Source organism: Salmo salar, chromosome ssa14 (assembly GCF_905237065.1).
Source record: "Salmo salar chromosome ssa14, Ssal_v3.1, whole genome shotgun sequence".
NCBI classification, from domain to species: domain Eukaryota; kingdom Metazoa; phylum Chordata; class Actinopteri; order Salmoniformes; family Salmonidae; genus Salmo; species Salmo salar.
Window position 1 is genome coordinate 36,235,980 of NC_059455.1, and position 14,912 is coordinate 36,250,891.

General features: G+C 49.0%; 1 protein-coding gene across 1 annotated transcript in view; it reads right to left on the reverse strand.

The window, feature by feature from the left end:
• LOC106569458 (ephrin type-A receptor 4) overlaps window positions 1-14,912 on the reverse strand; it is a 75,602-nt gene that overhangs the window by 27,791 nt on the left and 32,899 nt on the right. Inside the window, exon 5 of the mRNA XM_014140822.2 lies at window positions 2,259-2,414. Coding sequence (XP_013996297.1) covers window positions 2,259-2,414 — 156 coding nt within the window. The remainder of the gene's footprint in view (window positions 1-2,258; window positions 2,415-14,912) is intronic.

The window sequence follows — 14,912 nt, forward strand, 5'->3', positions numbered from 1 at the left end:
GAGAGAGAGACAGAGGGAGGGAGGCGTGAGAGAGAGAGAGAGACAGAGGGAGGGAGACGTGAGAGAGAGAGAGAGAGACAGAGGGAGGCGTGAGAGGAGAGAGAGACAGAGGGAGGCGTGAGAGGAGAGAGAGACAGAGGGAGGGAGACGTGAGAGAGAGAGAGAGACAGAGGGAGGCGTGAGAGGAGAGAGAGACAGAGGGAGGTGTGAGAGGAGAGAGAGACAGAGGGAGGCGTGAGAGGAGAGAGAGACAGAGGGAGGCGTGAGAGGAGAGAGAGACAGAGGGAGGTGTGAGAGGAGAGAGAGACAGAGGGAGGCGTGAGAGGAGAGAGAGACAGAGGGAGGCGTGAGAGGAGAGAGAGACAGAGGGAGGCGTGAGAGAGAGAGAGAGAGACAGAGGGAGGCGTGAGAGGAGAGAGAGACAGAGGGAGGCGTGAGAGGAGAGAGAGACAGAGGGAGGTGTGAGAGGAGAGAGAGACAGAGGGAGGCGTGAGAGGAGAGAGAGACAGAGGGAGGCGTGAGAGGAGAGAGAGACAGAGGGAGGTGTGAGAGGAGAGAGAGACAGAGGGAGGCGTGAGAGGAGAGAGAGACAGAGGGAGGCGTGAGAGGAGAGAGAGACAGAGGGAGGCGTGAGAGAGACAGAGGGAGGCGTGAGAGGAGAGAGAGAGGGAGGCGTGAGAGAGAGACAGAGGGAGGCGTGAGAGGAGAGAGAGGCGTGAGAGGAGAGAGAGACAGAGGGAGGCGTCAGAGAGAGAGACAGAGGGAGGCGTCAGAGAGAGAGACAGAGGGAGGCGTGAGAGAGACAGAGGGAGGCGTGAGAGAAGAGAGACAGAGGGAGGTGTGAGAGAAGAGAGACAGAGGGAGGGAGGCGTGAGAGAAGAGAGACAGAGGGAGGGAGGCGTGAGAGAGAGAGGGAGGCGTGAGAGAGAGAGAGACAGAGGGAGGGAGGCGTGAGAGAAAGAGAGACAGAGGGAGGGAGGCGTGAGAGAAAGAGAGACAGAGGGAGGGAGGCGTGAGAGAAAGAGAGACAGAGGGAGGGAGGCGTGAGAGAAAGAGAGACAGAGGGAGGGAGGCGTGAGAGAGAGACAGAGGGAGGGAGGCGTGAGAGAAAGAGAGACAGAGGGAGGCGTGAGAGGAGAGAGAGACAGAGGGAGGCGTCAGAGAGAGAGACAGAGGGAGGCGTCAGAGAGAGAGACAGAGGGAGGCGTCAGAGAGAGAGACAGAGGGAGGCGTGAGAGAGACAGAGGGAGGCGTGAGAGAGACAGAGGGAGGCGTGAGAGAAGAGAGACAGAGGGAGGTGTGAGAGAAGAGAGACAGAGGGAGGGAGGCGTGAGAGAGAGAGACAGAGGGAGGGAGGCGTGAGAGAAAGAGAGAGAGGGAGGGAGGCGTGAGAGAGAGACAGAGGGAGGGAGGCGTGAGAGAGAGAGAGAGAGACAGAGGGAGGCGTGAGAGGAGGGAGAGACAGAGGGAGGCGTGAGAGGAGAGAGAGACAGAGGGAGGCGTAAGAGGAGAGAGAGACAGAGGGAGGCGTAAGAGAGAGAGAGACAGAGGGAGGTGTAAGAGAGACAGAGGGAGGTGTGAGAGGAGAGAGACAGAGGGAGGCGTGAGAGAGAGAGAGACAGAGGGAGGGAGGCGTGAGAGAGAGAGAGACAGAGGGAGGGAGGCGTGAGAGAGAGAGACAGAGGGAGGGAGGCGTGAGAGAGAGAGAGAGACAGAGGGAGGGAGACGTGAGAGAGAGAGAGAGAGAGAGACAGAGGGAGGCGTGAGAGGAGAGAGAGACAGAGGGAGGTGTGAGAGGAGAGAGAGACAGAGGGAGGCGTGAGAGGAGAGAGAGACAGAGGGAGGGAGACGTGAGAGAGAGAGAGAGAGACAGAGGGAGGCGTGAGAGGAGAGAGAGACAGAGGGAGGTGTGAGAGGAGAGAGAGACAGAGGGAGGCGTGAGAGGAGAGAGAGACAGAGGGAGGCGTGAGAGGAGAGAGAGACAGAGGGAGGTGTGAGAGGAGAGAGAGACAGAGGGAGGCGTGAGAGGAGAGAGAGACAGAGGGAGGCGTGAGAGGAGAGAGAGACAGAGGGAGGCGTGAGAGAGACAGAGGGAGGCGTGAGAGGAGAGAGAGAGGGAGGCGTGAGAGAGAGACAGAGGGAGGCGTGAGAGAGAGAATGAGGAGAAATAAAGGTTGGAGTAAGTAGATAAGAGAGGAGAAAAAGTTTGCGATACCCCTATGGGGAAATACAGTGTGTGTGCGTCCATGTGTTCTTACGTGTGCAGGGCATAGATGCAGGGTCAGTCTCAGAGCGGTAGTATCCTGGGGTGCAGTCACAGACAGTAGCCCCCGCCTTCTCTGAGTGACTGTGTGGAGGACACTCAGAACATGCACCGTCTGTAGACACAGCTCTGTAGAAACCAACCTTACATGCTGCAGAGAGACAAATGCATTGACATACTACTTAGTTTGAGATACCCCCACTTTTCTCTCACACACACCATGGGGGTTAACAGTGTTTCTGTGTGTTTGGGGGGGGTTGACAGAATGACACACTCATCAGCATAGGAAGTATTCCTATAGGAATGTCCCTGTAATTACTCTGTAATTACCTCTAATGCTCTCTCTCTAATGCTCTCTCTCTCTTTCTAATGCTCTCTCTCTTTCTCTCTAATGCTCTCTCTTTCTAATGCTCTCTCTCCCTCTCTCTCTAATGCGCTCTCTCTCTCTTCCTTTCTAATGCTCTCTCTCTCTCTAATCCTCTCTCTATAATGCTCTGTCTTTCTAATGCTCTCTCTCTTTCTTTCTTTCTTTCTTTCTAATGCTCTCTCTCTCTAATCCTCTCTTTTTCTCTCTAATGCCCCCCCTCTCTCTCTCTCTCTAATGCCCTCTCTCTCTAATGCCCTCTCTATGGCCCTCTCTCTCTAATGCCCTCTCTCTCTCTTGCCCTCTCTCTCTCTTGCCCCCTCTCTCTCTCTAATGCCCCCTCTCTCTCTCTAATGCGCTCCCTCTCTCTCTCTAATGCCCTCCCTCTCTCTCTAATGCCCTCCCTCTCTCTCTCTAATGCCCTCCCCCTCTCTCTCTAATGCCCTCCCTCTCTCTCTCTCTAATGCCCTCCCTCTCTCTCTCTCTAATGCCCTCCCTCTCTCTAATGCCCTCCCTCTGTCTCTCTCTCTCTAATGCCCCCCTCTCTCTCTAATGCCCTCCCCTCTCTCTCTAATGCCCTCCCTCTCTCTCTCTCTAATGCCCTCCCTCTCTCTCTCTCTAATGCCCTCCCTCTCTAATGCCCTCCCTCTCTCTCTCTAATGCCCTCCCCCTCTCTCTCTCTAATGCCCTCCCCTCTCTCTCTCTAATGCCCTCCCCCTCTCTCTAATGCCCTCCCCCTCTCTCTCTCTAATGCCCTCCCTCTCTCTCTCTAATGCCCTCCCCTCTCTCTCTAATGCCCTCCCCTCTCTCTCTCTAATGCCCTCCCCTCTCTCTCTCTAATGCCCTCCCTCTCTCTCTCTAATGCCCTCCCTCTCTCTCTCTCTAATGCCCTCCCCCTCTCTCTCTCTAATGCCCTCCCCTCTCTCTCTCTAATGCCCTCCCCTCTCTCTCTCTAATGCCCTCCCCTCTCTCTCTCTAATGCCCTCCCCCTCTCTCTCTAATGCCCTCCCCTCTCTCTCTCTAATGCCCTCCCCTCTCTCTCTAATGCCCTCCCCCTCTCTCTCTCTAATGCCCTCCCCTCTCTCTCTCTAATGCCCTCCCCCTCTCTCTCTCTAATGCCCTCCCCCTCTCTCTCTCTAATGCCCTCCCCTCTCTCTCTAATGCCCTCCCCCTCTCTCTCTCTAATGCCCTCCCTCTCTCTCTCTCTAATGCCCCCCCCCTCTCTCTCTAATGCCCTCTCTCTCTAATGCCCTCTCTATGGCCCTCTCTCTCTAATGCCCTCTCTCTCTCTTGCCCTCTCTCTCTCTTGCCCTCTCTCTCTCTTGCCCCCTCTCTCTCTCTAATGCCCCCTCTCTCTCTCTAATGCGCTCCCTCTCTCTCTCTAATGCCCTCCCTCTCTCTCTCTCTAATGCCCTCCCCTCTCTCTCTCTAATGCCCTCCCTCTCTCTCTCTCTAATGCCCTCCCTCTCTCTCTCTAATGCCCTCCCTCTCTCTCTCTAATGCCCTCCCCCTCTCTCTCTAATGCCCTCCCCTCTCTCTCTAATGCCCTCCCCCTCTCTCTCTAATGCCCTCCCCTCTCTCTCTCTAATGCCCTCCCCCTCTCTCTCTCTAATGCCCTCCCTCTCTCTCTCTCTAATGCCCTCCCCCTCTCTCTCTAATGCCCTCCCCTCTCTCTCTCTCTAATGCCCTCCCTCTCTCTCTCTCTAATGCCCTCCCTCTCTCTCTCTAATGCCCTCCCTCTCTCTCTCTCTAATGCCCTCCCCTCTCTCTCTAATGCCCTCCCTCTCTCTCTCTAATGCCCTCCCTCTCTCTCTCTAATGCCCTCCCTCTCTCTCTCTAATGCCCTCCCCCCTCTCTAATGCCCTCCCTCTCTCTCTCTAATGCCCTCCCCTCTCTCTCTCTAATGCCCTCCCCTCTCTCTCTCTAATGCCCTCCCCTCTCTCTCTCTCTAATGCCCTCCCCTCTCTCTCTCTAATGCCCTCCCCTCTCTCTCTCTAATGCCCTCCCCTCTCTCTCTCTAATGCCCTCCCCCTCTCTCTCTCTAATGCCCTCCCTCTCTCTCTCTCTAATGCCCTCCCCCTCTCTCTCTCTAATGCCCTCCCCTCTCTCTCTCTAATGCCCTCCCCCTCTCTCTCTAATGCCCTCCCTCTCTCTCTCTAATGCCTCCCCTCTCTCTCTAATGCCCTCCCCTCTCTCTCTCTAATGCCCTCCCTCTCTCTCTCTAATGCCCTCCCCTCTCTCTCTCTAATGCCCTCCCCTCTCTCTCTCTAATGCCCTCCCCCTCTCTCTCTCTAATGCCCTCCCTCTCTCTCTCTCTAATGCCCTCCCTCTCTCTCTCTAATGCCCTCCCTCTCTCTCTCTAATGCCCTCCCTCTCTCTCTCTAATGCCCTCCCTCTCTCTCTCTAATGCCCTCCCCTCTCTCTCTAATGCCCTCCCTCTCTCTCTCTAATGCCCTCCCCTCTCTCTCTCTAATGCCCTCCCTCTCTCTCTCTAATGCCCTCCCCCTCTCTCTCTAATGCCCTCCCCCTCTCTCTCTAATGCCCTCCCCCTCTCTCTCTAATGCCCTCCCTCTCTCTCTCTCTAATGCCCTCCCTCTCTCTCTCTAATGCCCTCCCCTCTCTCTCTCTAATGCCCTCCCCCTCTCTCTCTAATGCCCTCCCTCTCTCTCTCTCTAATGCCCTCTCTCTCTAATGCCCTCTCTATGGCCCTCTCTCTCTAATGCCCTCTCTCTCTCTTGCCCTCTCTCTCTCTTGCCCTCTCTCTCTCTAATGCCCCCTCTCTCTCTCTAATGCCCCTCTCTCTCTCTAATGCCCTCCCTCTCTCTCTCTAATGCCCTCCCCTCTCTCTCTCTATGCCCCCTCTCTCTCTAATGCCCCTCTCTCTCTCTAATGCCCTCCCTCTCTCTCTCTAATGCCCTCCCTCTCTCTCTCTAATGCCCTCCCCCTCTCTCTCTAATGCCCTCCCCTCTCTCTCTCTAATGCCCTCCCCTCTCTCTCTCTAATGCCCTCCCTCTCTCTCTCTCTAATGCCCTCCCTCTCTCTCTCTAATGCCTCCCTCTCTCTCTCTAATGCCCTCCCCTCTCTCTCTCTAATGCCCTCCCTCTCTCTCTCTCTAATGCCCTCCCTCTCTCTCTCTAATGCCCTCCTCTCTCTCTCTCTAATGCCCTCCCTCTCTCTCTCTAATGCCCTCCCCCTCTCTCTCTCTAATGCCCTCCCTCTCTCTCTCTAATGCCCTCCCTCTCTCTCTCTAATGCCCTCCCTCTCTCTCTCTCTAATGCCCTCCCTCTCTCTCTCTCTAATGCCCTCCCCCTCTCTCTCTAATGCCCTCCCTCTCTCTCTCTCTAATGCCCTCCCCCTCTCTCTCTAATGCCCTCCCTCTCTCTCTCTCTAATGCCCTCCCTCTCTCTCTCTAATGCCCTCCCTCTCTCTCTCTAATGCCCTCCCCTCTCTCTCTCTAATGCCCTCCCCTCTCTCTCTCTAATGCCCTCCCTCTCTCTCTCTCTCTCTAATGCCCTCCCCCTCTCTCTCTAATGCTCTCTCTCTCTCTCTCTAATGCCCTCCCCCTCTCTCTCTAATGCCCTCCCTCTCTCTCTCTCTAATGCCCTCCCTCTCTCTCTCTAATGCCCTCCCTCTCTCTCTCTCTAATGCCCTCCCTCTCTCTCTCTCTAATGCCCCTCTCTCTCTCTAATGCGCTCCCTCTCTCTCTCTAATGCCCTCCCTCTCTCTCTCTAATGCCCTCCCCTCTCTCTCTCTAATGCCCTCCCTCTCAATCTCTAATGCCCTCCCTCTCTCTCTCTCTAATGCCCTCCCCCTCTCTCTCTAATGCCCTCCCTCTCTCTCTCTCTAATGCCCTCCCTCTCTCTCTCTAATGCCCTCCCCTCTCTCTCTCTCTAATGCCCTCCCTCTCTCTCTAATGCCCTCCCTCTCTCTCTCTCTAATGCCCTCCCCTCTCTCTCTCTAATGCCCTCCCCTCTCTCTCTCTAATGCCCTCCCCTCTCTCTCTAATGCCCTCCCCTCTCTCTCTAATGCCCTCCCCTCTCTCTCTAATGCCCTCCCTCTCTCTCTAATGCCCTCCCTCTCTCTCTAATGCCCTCCCTCTCTCTCTCTAATGCCCCCCCTCTCTCTCTTATCTCCCCTCTCTCTCTAATGCCCTCCCTCTCTCTCGCTCTAATGCCCTCCCTCTCTCTCTCTAATGCCCTCCCCTCTCTCTCTAATGCCCTCCCTCTCTCTCGCTCTAATGCCCTCCCTCTCTCTCTCTAATGCCCTCCCTCTCTCTCTAATGCCCCCCCTCTCGCTCTAATGCCCTCCCTCTCTCTCGCTCTAATGCCCTCCCTCTCTCTCTCTAATGCCCTCCCTCTCTCTCTCTAATGCCCTCTCTCTCTCTCTAATGCCCCCTCTCTCTCTCTAATGCCCTCCCCTCCCTCTCTCTAATGCCCTCCCCCTCTCTCTCTCTAATGCCCTCCCCCTCTCTCTCTAATGCCCCCCCTCTCTCTCTCTCTAATGCCCTCTCTATGGCCCTCTCTCTCTAATGCCCTCCCCCTCTCTCTCTCTAATGCCCTCCCCTCTCTCTCTCTAATGCCCCCCCTCTCGCTCTAATGCCCTCCCTCTCTCTCGCTCTAATGCCCTCCCTCTCTCTCTCTAATGCCCTCCCTCTCTCTCTCTAATGCCCTCTCTCTCTCTAATGCCCCCTCTCTCTCTCTAATGCCCTCCCCCTCCCTCTCTCTAATGCCCTCCCTCTCTCTCTCTCTAATGCCCTCCCCCTCTCTCTCTAATGCCCTCCCCTCTCTCTCTAATGCCCTCCTCTCTCTCTCTCTAATGCCCTCCCCCTCTCTCTCTAATGCCCTCCCTCTCTCTCTCTCTAATGCCCTCCCTCTCTCTCTCTAATGCCCTCCCCCTCTCTCTCTAATGCCCTCCCTCTCTCTCTCTCTCTAATGCCCTCCCTCTCTCTCTAATGCCCTCCCTCTCTAATGCCCTCCCCCTCTCTCTCTCTAATGCCCTCCCCCTCTCTCTCTAATGCCCTCCCCCTCTCTCTCTAATGCCCTCCCCCTCTCTCTCTAATGCCCTCTCTCTCTCTCTAATGCCCTCCCCTCTCTCTCTAATGCCCTCCCTCTCTCTCTCTAATGCCCCCCCCTCTCTCTCTAATGCCCTCCCCCTCTCTCTCTAATGCCCTCCCTCTCTCTCGCTCTAATGCCCTCCCTCTCTCTCTCTAATGCCCTCCCCCTCTCTCTCTAATGCCCTCCCTCTCTCTCGCTCTAATGCCCTCCCTCTCTCTCTCTAATGCCCTCCCTCTCTCTCTAATGCCCCCCCCTCTCGCTCTAATGCCCTCCCTCTCTCTCGCTCTAATGCCCTCCCTCTCTCTCTCTAATGCCCTCCCTCTCTCTCTCTCTAATGCCCTCTCTCTCTCTCTAATGCCCCCTCTCTCTCTCTAATGCCCTCCCCCTCCCTCTCTCTAATGCCCTCCCCCTCTCTCTCTAATGCCCTCCCCTCTCTCTCTAATGCCCCCCCCTCTCTCTCTCTCTAATGCCCTCTCTTGGCCCTCTCTCTCTAATGCCCTCCCCTCTCTCTCTCTAATGCCCTCCCCCTCTCTCTCTCTAATGCCCCCCTCTCGCTCTAATGCCCTCCCTCTCTCTAATGCCCTCCCTCTCTCTCGCTCTAATGCCCTCCCCTCTCTCTCTCTAATGCCCTCCCTCTCTCTCTCTAATGCCCTCTCTCTCTCTCTAATGCCCCCTCTCTCTCTCTAATGCCCTCCCCTCCCTCTCTCTAATGCCCTCCCTCTCTCTCTCTCTAATGCCCTCCCCTCCCTCTCTCTAATGCCCTCCCTCTCTCTCTCTAATGCCCTCCCTCTCTCTCTCTAATGCCCTCCCTCTCTCTCTCTCTAATGCCCTCCCTCTCTCTCTCTCTAATGCCCCCCCCCTCTCTCTCTAATGCCCTCCCCCTCTCTCTCTCTAATGCCCTCCCCCTCTCTCTCTCTAATGCCCTCCCCCCTCTCTCTCTAATGCCCCCTCTCTCTCTCTAATGCCCTCCCCTCTCTCTCTAATGCCCTCCCCTCTCTCTCTAATGCCCTCCCTCTCTCTCTCTAATGCCCTCCCTCTCTCTCTCTAATGCCCTCCCCCTCTCTCTCTAATGCCCTCCCCCTCTCTCTCTAATGCCCTCCCCCTCTCTCTCTAATGCTCTCTCTCTAATGCCCTCCCCCTCTCTCTAATGCCCTCCCTCTCTCTCTCTAATGCCCTCTCTCTCTCTCTAATGCCCTCCCCCTCTCTCTCTCTAATGCCCTCCCCCTCTCTCTCTAATGCCCTCCCTCTCTCTCTCTAATGCCCTCCCCTCTCTCTCTAATGCCCTCCCCTCTCTCTCTAATGCCCTCTCTCTCTCTCTCTCTAATGCCCTCCCCCTCTCTCTCTAATGCCCTCCCTCTCTCTCTCTCTAATGCCCTCCCCCTCTCTCTCTAATGCCCTCCCTCTCTCTCTCTAATGCCCTCCCTCTCTCTCTCTAATGCCCTCCCTCTCTCTCTCTAATGCCCTCCCTCTCTCTCTCTAATGCCCTCCCTCTCTCTCTCTAATGCCCTCCCTCTCTCTCTCTCTAATGCCCTCCTTCTCTCTCTCTCTAATGCCCTCCCTCTCTCTCTCTCCAATGCCCTCCCTCTCTCTCTCTAATGCCCTCTCTCTCTCTCTCTATTTCTCTCTAATACTCTCTCTCATGCTCTCTCTATATCTTTATTTTTCTAATGCTCTCTCTAATACTTTCTCTTTCTCTCCAATCCTCTCCTCTCTCTAATTCACTCTTTCTTTCCCTCTGATGCCCTCACTCTTTCTCTCTAATCCTCCCGTTCTCTCTAATACTCTCTCTCTTTCTAATGCTCTTTCTTTTTCTTTCTTTCTTTCTTTCTTTCTTTCTTTCTTTCTTTCTTTCTTCTTTCTTTCTTTCTTTCTTTCTAATGCCCTCTCTCTAATGCCCTCTCTCTCTCTAATGCCCTCTCTCTCTCTCTCTCTCTCTAATGCCCTCTCTCTCTATTTCTCTCTAACCCTCTCTCTCTTTAATAATCTCTCTCATGCTCTCTCTCTCTAATGCCCTCTCACTTTCTTTCTCTCTAATACTCCCTCTCAATCTTTCTTTTTCTAATGCTCTGTCTTTCTCTCAAATCCTATCCCTCTCTTTCTCTCTAATTTGCTCTTTCTTTCCCTCTGATGCCCTCTCTTTCTCTCTAATCCCCCCTCTCTCTCTTTCTTTCTAATGCTCTCTTTCTTTCTTTCTTTCTTTCTTTCTTTCTTTCTTTCTTTCTTTCTTTCTTTCTTTCTTTCTTTCTTTCTTTCTTTCTTTCTTTCTTTCTTTCTTTCTTTCTTTCTTTCTTTCTTTCTAATGCTCTCTGTGTTTCTCTAATGCTCTCCCTCTTTCTAATGCTCTCTCCCTCTTTCTAATGCTCTCTCCCTCTCTTTCTAATGCTCTCTACCTCTCTTTCTAATGCTCTCTCTCTTTCTAATGCTCTCTCCCTCTCTTTCTAATGCTCTCTCCCTAATCCTCTCTTTCTCCTCTCTAATGCTCTCCCTCTCTCTAATGCTCTCTCTTTTTCTCGCTAATGCCCTCTATCGCTCTCTCTCTAATGCCCTCTCTCTCGAATGCTCTCTCTTTCTCTCTAATAATCTCACTCTTTCTTTCTAATGCTCTCTCTATTTCTCTCCAATGCTCTCCCTCTTTCTTTCTCTCTAATAATCTCTCTCTTTCTAATGCCCTCTCTATTTCTCTCCAATGCTCTCTTTCTTTCTCTCTAATAATCTCTCTCTAATGCCTGCTCGCTTTATTTCTCTCTCTAATCCTCTCTCTCTTTCTCTAACGCTTTCTCCCTCTTTTTCTAATGCTCTCTCTCTCTAATACTCTCTAACACTCTCTCACTTATGCTCTCTCTCAAATTCAAGCTGCTTTATTGGCATGAAAAACATTGTGTCAATAATGCCAAAGCAACAATGTATACAATAAACATTGTAATAAAATAAAAAAATAATATAAAATGGTAGTAAATAATAATACACAATTAAATACAAAAATAACAACAATATAGTAGAAATGTAATAAATATAAAAAGCTAAACATGGAAAATGAAACTTTAACTTATAACTAAATAACGGTCATCTTCACCATTACATCAGTACTACAACTACCATCATCATTATACTACTACTACTACCACCACAACCATCACTAAACAGCTATCATTACCATCACCCTACTACCCATACCACTACTATTTGGAATGATAAACAACAATAATAATAGTAATAACAATAATAGTAATACCAATAATAGTAATAATAAGTAAGTTACTATTTACTAGGCAGATATTATTATTCAGTGTCTCAGGCTATGGCAGACAAATACATATTTGGCTGCAAGAGGAGCCATTGCTCCTTCGCCCATGAGTATTTTCAGTTTTTCCTCTGGGTTTAATAAGTAAAAATTTGGATTAAATGTAGTCATTTCTGTGAAAAATGAATCTCTTGGTGAGGAATATTTCTCAAAGTAAAGGAGAAAGTTCATCTCTGTTTCTACCTCCCCTGTCGTGCAGTGACCACATAAACACTCCTCTTTGGGTAGCCATGTCTTTTTATGTCAGCCGGTTTCTATTGCCAATTGGTGGTCACAGCCTGTACTTGGTAAGGATCTGTCTCTGCTTCGTATCTCTGACAGAGTAGAGATAATCAGCCAATTCATATTCTTTGTTTAGGGTCTGATAGCAATTTCGTCGGCTTTGGGATTTTGTTTTGTTTTTCAAATGTTGTAAATATGAGTCCTTTGATTGGTTCATGATTTTGTTTATTTTAATTATTTCTTTTGAAGCAGTGCTGGTGTCAGCTTGGTTGGTTAGGTCCAAGACCAGCTGACTAAAAGGGCTCATTTCTGGGCTCAGCTCTTGGGTTTGAAGTGCTTTAAATTGCAGACTTGAATTTGGACTTGAATTTAGATGTAGCCAAAATGTTTATGATCTTTTGAGAATTTACATTACCACTGGAAAGCGGCCCAATTCTGCCCTACATGCATTAGTTGGTGCATTTCTCTGGACTTGTAGAATTTTCCGACAGAATTCTGCATGTAGGGCTTCAATTGGATGTTTGTCCCACATATTAAAGTCCAGTTTATTGAGTGGCCCCCAAACCTCACTTCCATAAAGAGCTATTGGTAGGATTACACAGTCAAATATTTTGATCCAAATTCTAATTGGGATGTTGATATTGAATAATTTCATTTTTATTGCATACAATGCTCTGCAGGCTTTTTCTTTGAATGCCTTCACTGCCATATTAAAGTTTCCCGATGCAGATATGGTCAGACCAAGGTATGTGTATTTTTGTGTGTTCAATTATGGTGTTGTTCAGGGTGAATTTATATTTGTGTTTCTGACATCTGTTTTTTTTTTTTGTGAAAAATCATGATTTTAGTTTTTTTGAAATTTACTGCCAGGTCCCAATTATGGCAATATTGCTCTAGAATGTTAAGGTTCTGTTGAAGACCTTTGGTTGGTGATAGAAGTATCAAATCATCAGCATATAGCAGGTATTTTACCTCTTGTGTCAAATAGTGTGAGTCCTGGGGCTGGAGAATGGTCCAACATGTCTGCTAATTCATTGGTATAAATGTTGAAAAGATTTGGACTCAAACTGCAGCCATGTCTCACACCTCGACGTTGTAATAATAATTCTGTTCTTTGTTTTTAGATTTTTATTGCACACTTTTTTTCTGTGTACATACATTTTATTAAGTCATACATCTCACCACCAAGCCCACTTTGGAGAATTTTGTAGAATAGCCCTTCAGGCCAAATAGAATCGAAGGCTTTTTTAAAGTCAATAAAGCAATCAAAGATTTTGCCCGCTTTTCTTTTGGTGGACTTGTTTATTAATTATTGTGTGTAAGGTGTATATATGGTTAGTAGTGCGATGGTTGGGGAGAAAGACAATTTGACATTTACTTATTACATTTTTTTCTTGAAGAAAGGTTTGAATTCTTGAATTCAAAATGCTACAGAAAACCTTTCCCAAATTGCTGTTTACGCAAATTCCCCTGTAATTATTGGGGTCTGATTTGTCTCCACCTTTGTGGATAGGGGAGATGAGCCCCTGGTTCCAGACATCAGGGAAGCAGCCAGAAGTTAAAACCATGTTGAAATATTTAAGCACAGCATTTTGCAACTCAGGTGTGCATTTCATTTCTGATTTTATCTCTCTACTCTAATCCTCTCCATCTAATCCTCTCTCTATCTAAAGCTCACTCTCTAATGCTCTCGCTCTCTCTAATGCTCTCTCTCTAATGCTCCCTCTCTCTTGCTAATCCTCCCTCTCTCTTGCTAATCCTCCCTCTCTAATCATTCTCTCTCTCTCTCCCTCTCTCTCTCTGTAATGCTCTCTTTCTTTCTCCCTAATCCTCTCCCTCTAATCCTCTTTTTCTTTCTCTCTAATCCTCATTCTCTTCCTTTCTCTAATACTCTCTCTCTAATGCTCTCTTTCTAATGCTCTCTTCTCTGTAATCCTCTCGCTCTTTCATGCTCTCTCTCTAATGCTCTCTCTTTCTTTTTCTCTAATGCTCTCTCTTGCTCTCTCTCTCACTATTCCACATCTCTTGCTGCTGCCTCTCACACTGCTGCTGACATCGCCTCTCAATTCAATTGTTTACATTGCCAAAGCAAGTGAAATGGATAAACAAAAGTCAAATAAACTATAAAAAGTGAACAGTAAATATTACACTCACACAAGTTTCAAAGGAATAAAGAAATGTCAGAAGTCATATTATGTCTATTTACAGCGTTGTGACGATGTGCAAATAGTTAAAGTAAAAAAAGGGAAAATAAATAAACATAAATATGGGTTGTATTTACAATGGTGCTTATTCTTCACTGGTTGCCCTTTTCTTGTGGCAACAGGTCAAAAATATTGCTGCTGTGATTGCACACAGTGGTATTTCACCCAATAGATATGGGCCCTCCTTGGTTGGGGACAGAAGCACCTGATCATTAGCAAACAGTATTCATTTGACTTCAGATTCTAGTAGGGTGAGGTCGGGTGCTGCAGACTGTTCTAGTACCCACGCCAATTCGCTGATTTATATGTAGAATAAGGTGGCTGCATCCCTGTCTCACCCCACAACCCTGGGGAAAGAAATTTGTTTTTTTGCCAATTCTAACCGCACACTTGTTGTTTGTGTACATGGATGTTATAATGTTGTTGTTTTTCCCCCAACACCACTTTCCATTAATTTGTATAGCAGACCATGCCAACTTGAGTCAACAAAAGCATGAGAAGACGTTGCATTTATTTATTTTTTGTTTTTTTGTTTGTCAGTTAGGGTGTGCAGGGTGAATACGTGGTCTATCGTACGGTAATTTGGTTAAAAGCCAATTTGACATTTGCTCAGTACAGTGGTTTCTCCTTTAAAAGAGGTGAGCTTGTCCGCGGGACTTAGAGGTACCCAGCGTCATGGCTTCATTGCTTCAGACCACCACAAGGGGAGTTAGAGCACTCATTATGCATTTGGGTCCCAAGGTTTTTATATGACCAATCATATCGAGTGGTTCCAATGACGAATTTGACACGAGCCACCCGTCCCTCATGACTTTCTTCAGCAAAGATGGCTGACAAAACATTAGGGTGGAAGCAAATGTAAGTAATTATAACATAACGAGTCAAGCAAAAAAATTACACTTGAGAGGAATATGTTAGTTAACGTAGAGACAAATGATTGTGCATATTTTTTTGTCATAAAGTTAATTTATGAAAATCGCTATTTATCAAGTTAGCCGACTAGCTAACATTAGCCAGCTAGCTAGCTGGTGTTATTACATGAGTATGACATTGCAATTCGTGTTGTTTAATGTTTTAGGGACTCCTGAGAAAACCAGCAACAGTGGGAAACAGTGGATGTAAAGAATCTAGCCATCTAAAGCATTTACTGCAAATTGAATGTACAATTGTGTAAGCTTGCCTTTCCATGGAATGCACTATAAGTAACATAGCTAGCTAACTATTTACATGCTTATTGTGTAGTGGAGGATACAAATAACTATGCCTATGGATGTGCAGTATGACGCAACTTTTAAAGGAGGAATCACTGTACATTGTTTTCACTGAGGAAATGTACAAGTCTGCTGTTAATGATAATGCAGAAGATTTTCCCAAGGTTGCTTTTGACGCAGATCCCAAGGTAGTTATTGGGGTCAAATTTGTCTCCACTTTTGTGGATTGGGGTTAACAGTCCTCTCTCTCTCTCTCTCTCTCTCAAACACAAAGGAATGCTTTAAAGATTGTT